This window comes from Paramisgurnus dabryanus, chromosome 5 (assembly GCF_030506205.2).
Source record: "Paramisgurnus dabryanus chromosome 5, PD_genome_1.1, whole genome shotgun sequence".
Lineage (NCBI taxonomy): Eukaryota > Metazoa > Chordata > Actinopteri > Cypriniformes > Cobitidae > Paramisgurnus > Paramisgurnus dabryanus.
The window spans coordinates 45,180,793-45,193,747 of record NC_133341.1 but is presented as its reverse complement, the minus strand read 5'-3'; the positions used below and the strand labels follow the sequence as shown (position 1 = coordinate 45,193,747).

Here is a 12,955-nt window from a genome sequence, read left to right as displayed (position 1 = left end):
AACGATTAATTGCGATTAATCGATAGCAGAATAAAAGTTTTTGTTTACATCATATATGTGTGTGAACTGTGTATAATAATTATGTATATATAAATATGCACACATGCATGTATAATTATAAGAAAAAAATATTTTTATATATTAGGTATTTATATTTATATATAATATAAATTATAAATAAATATACAAATGTATATACACATGTAAACATTTCTTAAATATATACATGCATGTGTGTGCATTTATTTATACAAAGTTATTATATACAGTTCACACATATATATGATGTAAACAAAAACTTTTATTCTGCTATCGATTAATCGCGATTAATCGTTAAGCATCCCTACTCTGATACATTATGAAATTTTGGGACAAAAAATTCATAAATCATCTCATTAATAGGCTAACCTGAAATAGAATTTAACCTGAAAAGTTAAAGTCTCATTAAAGTCTAATGATGAGATTTGGAGCATGAAAGTTTAATATATAATTTTAACCTATGAAATGAGTATGATTTTTATGTAGAAACAGTAAAATGGGTTTTCACAGATTTGGTCACCTTTGTAAAAAACTGAATAAAATAAATAAAATCAGTAACTGGGTACACAAATCAGCATGTGTGACAAGTGGAATAAGAGATGCTACACATCGGTGCTGATGCTGTGATGGGACAGAACATCCTGCATGGTAACCGAGCGAAACAGGTCCAGCTTGTTGAAGCTGGCCGTGTCCATCGGCAGGTTCAACTCCTCTTGAGTCCCGTAGCAGATCCTGCCGCCTCCATTACGGAGGCTCTCCTGAGGGCTCACGTAAAGCGGCAGATATCCAGAACAGGACGGGCAGAAAGAGTAGGAGCGCCTGGGTCTGTAGTGAGGATACCGGAGCGGTCCATTACGGTGGAAAGGCTCGGCAGTCATTAGAAGCTGATTGGAGGAGGCGTATTCAGGGAAGGGATGAAGACTCAGCGGACTCTCGGGTGGGCTCGGTCGACGTGGTGGAGTTGGAGGTGCCCTGGTGACGTCTGCCTCCTCCTCCCCTCCCTCCGACTCCTCCCTTCTACAGCAGTAATACTAATGGACAAGTGACAAAGTGTCAGTTAGAGAAGCATGAACTTTTGGTAAACCTGGTTGACAATGATTATCTTGTTAAGCATGATGGAGACACCAGCACACATCATGCTTAAAAACATGCTTATCTAACAGATGTCAGCATTACCTGCAGTCTACAGTAACACAAGACCGTAACAATAGTCAATAAGATGATGGCAGCTAGGATTCCACCTGTGATGACCACTGTTCCAGCTGTCATTCGAAATCCTCTCCATCAACAAACTGGTCGGAAAGATACATTTAGAGACACATTAACATTTACATCAGGATCAATAGCACCTGCAAACATCAATATGCACGAATAACCCAAATGAGGCCTTTAGACACAACAATGTGCACAAGTAGACCTGTTATATTTGTTTAGGGCTAACGATGCCAAAGCTTTGCTTTTTAGCTGTCAAATAATACATAAAGATTTGTGCGCAGGTGTACTGTAGATTCCCAACTGGATGCAAAATGCATGCCACACAAGTGCAAAAGTAAGACAATGAATGATGTATCAAACTATTCCCAAATTGCACCTAAATAGTTCATATTTGTGGTGCATATTGGTACAACAGTGCACATTAGTACCTCAAAGGCACATATTGGAACCAAATGTACACTGGGATCTGTAACTAAATGGGACCTTTTTAAAGGGCACTGCCCCAGCGATAGCTAGGGACCTTTTTTGACTAATTTTCCAGTGCAGGTTATTGATGTATTGTATGTAATGTATGTAATAACTTATTAAACGCATTAGGTTAGATAAAGTGGCCATGATATGAACAAATACCTTTACAAATAATACCCTCTCTGTCACATGAAATGTTAATGAAGGACAAAGACAAATGCAGTAACTAACCACAAGTGAATCAGAGTCGCTCAATATAAATTTCAATTTTTGGGATGACAGTTTTGGACTTTCCTCAAGCCACAGAGTCATTCAGCCCACATAAACAAGTCACCCATATGCACAAATCACTTATATAACCAAATATAAAGGTCATCATGCGGTCAACAATGAGGAGCACACAATGAGGAGCACACAATGTCCGAGATACTATCCAAAGGGACTTACTGTGCATAACAATATATACAGTACACATTTTTTATCAGTATGTGTGTTCCCTTGGTTCAAACCCATGGCATTTTGGGCTGCTGACGCAATGCTGTACCACTGAGCTATACAGTAGCACATATATTAAATGTGACTGTAATATATTCATCTAAAAATAATAATAATAATAAATTTAAGTACGGTTATCACCATTTTTTCATCACCCTGTTGCATTAACCATACAGCACAGTTTTTATAAAAAAAATTAGTAAATTTTTAATAATGAAAATTGTGTATTAGATTAAATTACAACAGTGACAAAACTTCCTAAAGATGCATCTGATAATTCAATAGTTGTTCGACAAATACTATAATAATAATAACAATAAAAATAACAATATACGTGCATTAGAAAACATAATGCTAATAATACTAATAATGCTAATATAATTTACTTTTAAAAAATGAATTGATCTATGCAGATCTTTTGCGTTTAACTACACAAACAAACAATAATAACTTAATAATAATAATACTTCACAATATAAGCTACATAAAAAATAATATAATATAAAAAATACTTCTATTGAAATTATTTCAGCAATTTGAGCCAATAGAAATGTTGCATTCATACTTACATTATAGTATTTACAGAACATCTGACCCGTATCCAACGCATTCAGCAAACTTTAATATGCTTTAACGCCATACATCTCCCGACGAAAAAAACATTTCTATAATAATTCGCTACGAATTGAGGCGATTATAGAGCTGAAGTTTTCTCAGTGTGCGCGCCTTCATTGCACTGGAGACCTGTGAAGCGCGTCCGCGGCAGACGTGCGCGTCACCGCACAGCGCTGAGGAGGTGACGTTCATCAGTCCACCTGAAGTGAATTCTTCGGTTCATTTATCAACTGATCAGTTAAGTAAAGTGCTTTTTTATGTTTTTTACATATCTTTTATTTGGATGCTGAGGTTTAAATAACTTTACTTTAATTATTTTGTCACAGTTTCGTGAAGCCATGTTTTACAGACAATTTAAACAACGTTAAGAGATGTTGTTAGCTCTAATATCATTGTATAAAACCGTTATTCTTCTAAAAACAAATTAACAGGTTTGGGATGGATAGGTTTAGGACGTTTTCTTAAAGTGACCTCTAACGAAATATACTGTACATTTATTGCCCCCCCCCCCACACACACACACACACAAACTTCGCATTCACTTTTAGTCCCATGTGACGTTTTTTACCAGCCAGCCTCCTGTTGTACCACTTTGAGTGCTGCTAAGAGGAGATAGTTGAAGAAAACCATATTTTATTATATGAATTATTTAGCCTTCAAATATTAAAGGAGGCTGAGATTCCAGTGTATTGTACAGACATCATGATAAATTCATAAGTAAAGATGCAGCGTGAGAGATGGTTATTTTTCTCTTTTCCTGTCCAAAACGGCTCTCAGAATTCCCATCGGAGCATCTATACCTTGAGGTTTGACTAGAAATACTTAACAAAACTGATTGCATGCACACACAGAGAGTAGTTTGAATACACATGTAAAGAGAAGTAGATCCTTTTAGTGTTGTAGTGGGATTTTCAGTCCATTCAAATCAAATGTCAGGATTTTAGCAGTCTTCGAAATTGTTATCTTTTACAATATGCTTTAACATAAATTTTGCATGGGTATTTAAAAATATTGATATTTGAGATATCAGTATTGGTAAAAACTTTGCTTTTCATGATAAGGTGGACCACTACTGAAAAGACCAGCTAAAACCAGGCTGGTTTAAGAGGGGTTTTGGCCACTTTGAAGCTGGTAAGCTGGTCAGGCTGGCAGACCAGCTGACCCATCATCTTAAACCAGCTTGAGCAGGCTAGACACTTCCCTCTTAATTCTGCTGGGGTTTTTTTTAACCCAATGCTGAATAAATATTGGACAGAAAACATTTTGGGTTATTAAATAAACTAGGGATGCACCGATACCGATACTGGTATCGGCCTCGATACCACATTTTCTAAAGTACTCGTTAAAAGTCCCCCCGATAGCTGGAATCGATACCACGGTCTGAGAAATGTCTATGTTTGAGCTGCGTGTAAGGGGTTAATGCTTCTTGTGTTGTCCAAAGAGGCAGAGTTTACAACAAACTGGAAAACTAGTCCTTTGTTTTTTTGTTAAATCATGTTTTTTTATAAGTACTCGGTATCGGTATCAGCAAGTACTGAAATGCAAGTACTCGTACTCCAAAAAAGTGGTATCGGTGCATCCCTAAAATAAACCTATGCCGGTTTGTTTCAATGCAATCCTGGGTTGTTTCAACTCATGGTTAAGTTAAGAACAACCCAACATGTGTTCTGTCTAATATTTACCCAGCAATACGTTTAACGTAACCCAGCAGAATTAAGTGTGTTGGACAGCTTGGCTTTGCCTTTTTGGCTGGTCTTAGCTGGTTTAAGATGGAAGTAGCTGGTCCTCCCAGAGTGCCAAAGCTGGTCAAGCTCGTGGGTCAGCTGGTTTTGGGTGGTGGGTCTGCTGGTGTCCCAGCCTGACAAGCTACAAAGTGACCAAAACTAGCCTGAGACTATAAAACTAGCCTGCGACTATAAAACTAGCCTGCGACTATAAAACTAGCCTGCGACTATAAAACTAGCCTGCTATAGCAGCCTGTCCAGCTAAAACCAGGCTGGGAGACCAGTTTAAACCACCCAACCAGCTTAGGCTGGGTTTAGCTGGTCTTTTGTACATTTTTAGTCATTTAAATAGCTCTTTACAACACTTTAAATGGGTTAGTTTTGGCGATGTTGGGTTAATATTGGACAAAACACACGCTGGGTTAAAAATTTCCCAATGTTGGGTTGTTCTTATCCAACAATTGGTTATAATAATCCAGCAGTTGGGATACAACAATCCAGCATTGGGCCAATTTTAACCCAGCTGTGTGTTCTGTCCAATATTTGCCCAACATGGGTCAAAAATAACCCAGCATAATTTTTAGAGTGAATGGTGCATTGTTTTAATGCAGCTTTACATAAAAGATAAATAAAAGAAACCACCGAAAATGGGAAAATAGTTAAATATAGCATATTATTAATTGCAAAAAGTATCTGGATGCTCTACATGTGTTTCAGTGTGACTGTAGTCATAAACAGTGTTTGTTTATTAGTATATACTGATTTAATTAACAGTAGACACAAGAGATGTATGAGGCAAACCCAAGGCCAGCTCAGAGATCCTGCCAGAGGTGTAAATTGTGGAAAAATGCAGTAATATATATATATTTGATAGTAATTCATCTATAAACATTCTGCAGGTTTTGTACCTATTCTGGCATAAAGTATTTTTCATTGTTTGACGGTCTAGAAGGGTTTCATCCTGCGATAACGCTGGAGTATGTCATAATAATATGTTGCATTCATTTGACAACAAGACATTTGTTGGACGCTTGTTTGAAGATTGAAGCATTTAATTAAATCACTGCATGCTTACTGACCTTCCGGGGGGAAGGAGATCCTTCGGGGATTAAGACAGCAAGAGGATTTCTAAACATGATATGTTTTCTTGTAAATAACAGTGAGTGATGTCATTCGCTTTGGCAGTGGAGTAGATGTTGTGACACATGGATTATGCAGTCTGCTCATTTCGACTGCATCACATGAACACAAATGGATTGAGGATATTCTTGTGGCTTCACTATGCAAATGTGTTAGAAGACAAAGTTCATGTATATTTGATGAGGAACAAGCCAGTCTTGTCACAGTTACCTTAAGTGCAGCGAGGAAGAAGTACAAACTGTCAGGCATGCTGAAAGAAAGACACAAAGGCTTAAAGGGGACATTTCATCTGACTTTCTCCATGTTTAAGTGCTATAATTGGGTCCCCGGTGCTTCTGTCAACCTAGAAAATGTGATAAAGAAAAACCCAGTAACTTAGTTTTGGTAAACCATTCTTTGCAAACATGTGAAAAAATAGGTCATTGAAATTTGTCTCCCCTTGTGATGTCAGAAGGGGATAATATTGTCCCTTAATCTGCACTATCCAACCACGGCCCTGTGCTTGTACATATGCAGTGTTGGAGACCTGTTAAAGCGATAGTTCACTTTAAAATGAAAATTCTGTCATCATTTACTCATCCTCATGTTGTTCTAAACCTGTATGAATTTCTTTTTTCATTTTAAAGTGAACTATCCCTTTAACTGTAAACAACCGAATCAAGCTATCAAAGTGACTTGCGGGATTGTAAGAGCCTGATGCATTTGCAATATACCTGTAGAAATTATATTGAGTTATTCGCTAAGGAGAAAAAAGGAAACAGGAAAAGTGATAGCGAGCACACCTTTACCATTATTCCAGTTGAGGGACAATTTACTGAAGCTTTTCAGATCTGTAAAGAGCGTTAGAGGTATCTTTTATTTATCATGTAAGAAATGCAGCAGGTATAGAATCGTATGCAGCGAATGCACTTATGGTTTTTCATCTCAGAAAAGAGGAGATCATCTAGCAAGCATGTGGTAAATCAAAGATCTGGTCAGGAAGCGTTTCTCTGAAGAGACTCTGGCATCATGCATGATAAGCAGATGTTATTCTTTTGTGTATATTCTAATAAAAAGGAATCCTAAAAAAACATATCTTGTGTAACATGCACAGTTCAAACGGTTATGTGTTTAATCCCACGTTTAAACACATACTGTACTGATAAAACGTTGCTTAAAATTGAAATGCGCATATAGCTCCTAACGTGGCAGCAGTTTATATAAACATGCATGTAAGCAGGTGCGCAACCATGACAACGTCCATGTCTGATGAAACCGTCTTTACGTGATATATAATATATTTGCACTGTGATGTTTGTGATGTTCTTTCATATAATCTTATTTCCAGCGTTCAAAACTTTATCCTAGACTGGACATAGGTGGTGATCAAACTAAAGTTGTTTATTGTACACTCTCAGAAAAAAGGTACAAAAGTTGTCACTGGGATGGTACCTTTTTAAAAAGGTCCAATAAGTACTACTTAGGAAGAGATATGTACCTTTGAGCTACAAAAGTGTACTGTCTGCCCCAGACAGTGACAATTTTTGTACCTTCTTGTACCGTTTATTTTTTTGAGAGTGTACAAATGTAAACTAAATACATTTGCGCAGCGTATCCTTACTTCAATACATTTTGAATCATAATATCTATCATTTTATTTTACAATAAATATCTTTTAATACTTAATCTAGTTCTTTTACATTGTAAAAAGTGAAAAGTTGGATCAACTTTAAAAATTACTTCAATTAGTAACACCTAAAAAAAGTGAAAAAATTTAAAAAAAATTGTTCTTACCAATTAAGGTAAATGTTTCATTTACTCAAGTACACTGTAAAAAATGCGGCATGAAGTCAATTCAAAGGTTTTTACTTGTGATAAGTTAACATAATTTAAATTTAAACTTGTTTTTCTAAAATATAAAATAATATGATGATATTATATCATTTTTTTACTATATAAAAGTTTCTATAAAAGTAAAAGTATACATTTTATCGTAGATTTTACTGTATTTAGTAGGGCTGGGCAAAAAAATCTATTTTTCGATTAATAGTTTTTTAAAACGTGGTCGATTCAAAATCAATTCTCAAAGAGCAGAATCGATTTTTTTTTCTTTCATATTTATTTCAGCAAACATTGAACGTAAGATTAACGTTAATCTAATTACTAGTCGTCTTCACTAGATGTCACCATCAAGTCAGATGTATGGAAGCATTTTAGATTTCGCAAGCAAGACGACGACGACAATGTTGTGGCTTTTAATTTCTTTTTATTAATTACCCACTTGTAAACTGCTGTTCACAGTTCTTTTTTATTAATATAGTATTAAATCTATATTCATTGAGTTGAATCGAGAATAAAAAAAACAGACCCGAGAACACGAATCGAAAAATTGAATCGGAATCGAATCGATTTGATAGCTTGTGAATCGAAATCGAATCGACCTGGAACATCTGAATCGATACCCAGCCCTAGTATTTAGGTATTAAAGGTTAAAATATAACTTGATTTTATAAAATGTATTCGAGAAAAAAGTACAATATTATGCATGGGAATGTAGTGAAGTAAAAGTTAAAAGAAAAACGCTGATAAAGATACTTTTTTTTACTTGAGTAAATAAATTACTTGTGTAAAAGTAAGAATACTTGAGTACTTTACACCTCTGCACCTTAATACACAATTTTTGATGTCAGCAGCAAAGAGATGTTTTTTTTTCATCTTGATAGACCAATTTTTTTTTTGCAATTATATATTGTATACACAGGCTTAAAACTAAAGGTACTAAAAAAAGGTTGTGATTGAATATTACCAGATGAGGGCGCTACTTTCCATAAAGACTCCCACTGCAGCAGTTTAATGCAACAAATAGTTAATGTTTGTTTCACATTGACACATTTTCCCATTACTACACCATAAAGACAGTGACTCACTTGATTGTATAATTCCATTGTGTGGTAAACAAATACATCCCACATTAAAAAATTGCTGTGGTATACTTTAATATTTACTATAGTAAACTTTAATTAAATTCATAGAATCTTACCATAGCAATTATTATAAACAGTAAATATTTGAATAGGCCTATATTTAACAGTAACAATTAAATATCAAATACAAATACAAACAATATTTTTTCATCTAAGCTGCAGTATCATCATTTCATAACAACTGCAGACAGAGAACTTGTATTGGGCTGTGATAATGAGTACTGTATGATGTAAAAGTGTTATATATTTCTTATCAAATGTCAGCTGTACTACAGTATTTCCTGCAGTTTTCCAAACCATTATAGTTACCAGTATGGAATACTGTAGTATACATTACAGTACTATAATATACTACACTATACTACAACTTACTATAGGAAATGCTTAAGTGCAGTTTTTAATGCAGGTTACTATTAGAGACAAAATGTCACTTTGCGTTAGTAAAACGTTGATAAAATAGTATCAAACGCTAACTCTTTATGCAATGCCTCATGTAAAAGGATGCAAATAAAGACCAATATGAAGAATTTAAGAGGACCTGTTTCAACATGCCCTAAACACTCGGCTGCCTTCACAGCTGCCAGCATGTAAGAACAGGTCTCAATGTCTGCCTGAGGTGAGAAAGAGAGACTCCTCCCTCATCTCGTACCCAATAGGCATCTGACAGACCGATCAGCATATCTTAACTGTTGATCAGATTCACTATCTCTCTTATTCAAACACATGCAAACTACTTCCAGACTCCATCTGCAGTCAATCACAACCTGGCTGATGGAGTTTCTGTCGACTACAATAATAAACACACGTATTGTTATTGTGTTTCAGATGGCGGTATAGACATATTTACTATACAAACATATATAAGTAAAAAAACATTTATTGTTAGCAGGTTTAAGATTTGTTAGTATTGGTAAATATTGACATTTTGGACTAAATGATTTGCTGACACACCTGTGTTCCATTTTAACTGAGATAAGAGTGAACAGATTAGTAAATATAGCAGACCATGTGCTCTTATACGGTGTCTGTAAACCAACACACACACACACACACACACATACTGTACACACACTCTCAGATGTACATACTGGTAACGAAGAGTGCATGCATATCAGTACCTCAAAGGTACATACTGGTACTAAAGAGTTCATAATAGTACCTCAAAGGTACAAACTAGTACTAAAGAGTTCATAGTACCTCAAAGGTACATATTGGTACCGAAGAGTGCATATTAGGTTGTTTTCACATATGTTGGTGCGCACCGTGGTGCGGCCTCGGAGCGCACCAAAATACATTGTATCATTTTTCAGTTAGTGCGGTCCGTGTTCACATATATATATTTTTTACTTTACTCGAAATGCCGCACCGTACACCATGTGACAACGGTCAGCGCTGTCATTGGTCTCTGACAGCTCTTACCGTCTCATGACCACCCCCACGTTTCCACGACAACCAGCTTGACAGAGAGAGCGCAGCTATCAAGATGTGGAGATAAACGATGCACGTCTTTGGGAAGTTTCTTTGCTTTAATGCGAAATTGCGTAGCTGTTCTATTAAAGCCTTTCTCACGGAGCCGTTTGCTAAAAGCCCGTAATGTCACTATTTGTGTGTGGAGGACAGCTATGCATTTATAAAATCATCAGCTCAAACGTAAAGGAGACAGCGAATCTCTATGCAACGGACCAGGATTGGCTTGTTTGTTGTTAACCCACAATATAACACCCGGCTCACGTCACAACGAAAGCCCAGTGGCTCAAACATGTGGAGAACTTCCTGTATTTGGTTCGGCCTGAGGTCCAGCAGTGTTCACACCACAGGTGGGTCGCCCCAGAGTTCGGCAACAGCCGCTCCGAGACCACCTGTTTAGAGCGGTCTCGGAGCGGTCGTTTAGTGCGCACCCGAGTGCGGCTGTTGTGTTCACACTGACCCAAACGCACCGTACTCGGAGCGACACGTCATTTGGGCCGACCTAAACAGTGTATATGTGAAAACACCCTTAGTATCTCAAAGGTACTTGGTGGTACCAAGAAGTACCATATCAGTGGTGCCATATCAGTACCTCAAAGATACATACTGGTACTAAAGAGTGCATGTTAGTACCTCAAAGGTACATATTGGTACCGAAGAGTGCATATTAGTACCTCAGAGGTATATACCGGTACTAAAGAGTGCATATTAATACCTCAAAGGTACATATTGGTACCGAAGAGTGCATTAGTACTTCAAATGTACATACAGGAACCGGTGAGTGTACATCAATACCTCAGAGGTACCAAGTAATGAGGTGAGAAGTGTGTATTAGTACCTCGGAGGTACATATTGGTACCTAAGAGTTCATATTAGTATCTCAAAGGTACTTGGTGGAACCAAGGAGTACCATATCAGTGGTACCATATCAGTACCTCAATTGTACATACTGGTACCAAGGAGTGCATATTAGTACCTTAAAGGTACATATTGGAACCAAACAGTGTATATTAGTATCTCAAAGGTACTTGGTGGTACAAAGGAGTGCATATAAGTACCTCAAAGGTACATATTGGTACCAAAGAGTGCTTAGTAATATGTACCAAGGAGTGAGGTGAGGAGTGTGTATTGGTACTGGTAACGAGGAGAGCATATTATTGCCTCGGAGGTACATACTGGTGCTAAAGAGTGGATATTTGTACCTCAAGGGTACATATTTGTACCAAAGAGTGCTTAGTAATACCTCAGAGATACATACCAATGAGTGCTTATTAGTACTTCAAAGGTACGTACAGGTACCGGGGAGTGCGTATCAATACCTCAGAGGTACCAAGTAATGAGGTGAGAAGTGTGTAGTTGTACCTCAGAGGTTCATACTAGTACCAAGGGAATGCATATTAGTACCTCAGAGGTCCATACTAGTACTGAGGAATGCATATTAGCACCTCGGATGTTCATACTTGTACCAAGGAATGCATATTAGTACCTCAGACATACTTTTACCAAGAAGTGCATATTAGTATCTTAGAGGTACATACAGAGGTACATACTGGTATCAAATCTACACATACTGTATTTTTACATAAATGGTACATGCCCAGTGACAGCTAGTTGTCAAAAAATCTGCAAATCCAAACTGGGTTTGAGAAAGGAAAGATTTTAAAACTTACTTATTTCACAGTGACTATAATGTTCTTGGTGTTTCTTTTTCTGTCTGTGAGTAAGAGCATAAATCGATCCACTGGCATTAGGAGCAGTCTAACAAGGATAAGAAATATCTTAATAAAGAATCATAATCCCGTCTCTAATCCCTCATTACAGCAGGAGCTCCATTCACAGAGCATTGCCTCCATCAGGACTGCAGCCTTTCTCGTGCTTTAGCTATTGTTCGGATATTTAAGCACATTTCTCCGTGGCCTCAGAGCTCTTTGTCTTTTCTTAATCTAAGTTATATTTCATCTGCTTGCCGGCCTTTGACTCAAGATACGTTTTACTGGAAAACTTTGTTCTTTTGTGCAGCTTCGGGTATAAGATGATTAAAACTGAACATGAGACATATGTTTAATGACTCTTAACCAATGGGAATATTTAGAGCGATGGGTGGAAAGTGCTTGGGTTCTGATGGTAAGGGTGTAGGGGTTTGGTTATAAGATGAGATAAATCAAATGTGAAAGTGATCAAAGTTTGTTAGAGCACATTTACACCTAGTTTGAGGTTCCTTATAAAACCATCCTGTAGCTTTGTGAATATTGTGTTAGTGACACAAAGTTCATGGGTTTAATCCAAGGCATCACACATGCTGTTAAAAATGGATAGCTTGAATGCTCTGTAAGTCACTAGTTTAGTGTAAGGTGTGAGTCACCTTTATTTTCTATTTTATTTTCGAGCTGTAAAGTCCCTAACAGAGTAAACATAGAGAACAGAAATCAATCAGTCATATCACTGCATTGTACATTTAACCAGGTGTATTGAATAAAGGGAAATCGCCCCTCCTTGATAGGCTTCTGTTCTTGTTTGCTTTGGGTAAAGAAAAAGGCAGGTGCAGATCAGGATCCTTCTGACAGTTTGTGTGTGTAACTGTGCAGACTTAACTGCAGTCGAGCGACAAGCATTTTTCTCTGTACTCTAAAGGCAGATGATAGGACGGGTGGCAGACGCTAGGCGCAAGTTACGCCCTCAGGCTTTCATCAGTCTGCCCTGTGCTCCTGTAATGAGGCATGGCGGAGAAACCTTGGCGAGTCAAGCTTTCTTCTGAACTATCTGAGAAAATCAGGGTTTAAAAAATACTACGTATGTGTGTTTACCTTAAATCAGGGGTCGGGAACCTCA

General features: G+C 37.1%; 1 protein-coding gene across 1 annotated transcript; it reads right to left on the bottom strand.

Moving 5' to 3' along the window:
• Nucleotides 1-355: 355 nt before the first annotated feature.
• LOC135774545 (protein FAM163B) lies at nucleotides 356-3,017 on the bottom strand. Its single transcript, XM_065284670.1, has 3 exons — nucleotides 2,787-3,017; nucleotides 1,216-1,331; nucleotides 356-1,070 (listed from the first exon to the last, which is right to left on the bottom strand). The coding sequence occupies exons 2-3, from the start codon at nucleotides 1,306-1,308 to the stop codon at nucleotides 642-644; spliced, it is 522 nt and encodes a 173-aa protein (XP_065140742.1). The 5' UTR covers nucleotides 1,309-1,331; nucleotides 2,787-3,017; the 3' UTR covers nucleotides 356-641.
• Nucleotides 3,018-12,955: the final 9,938 nt, after the last annotated feature.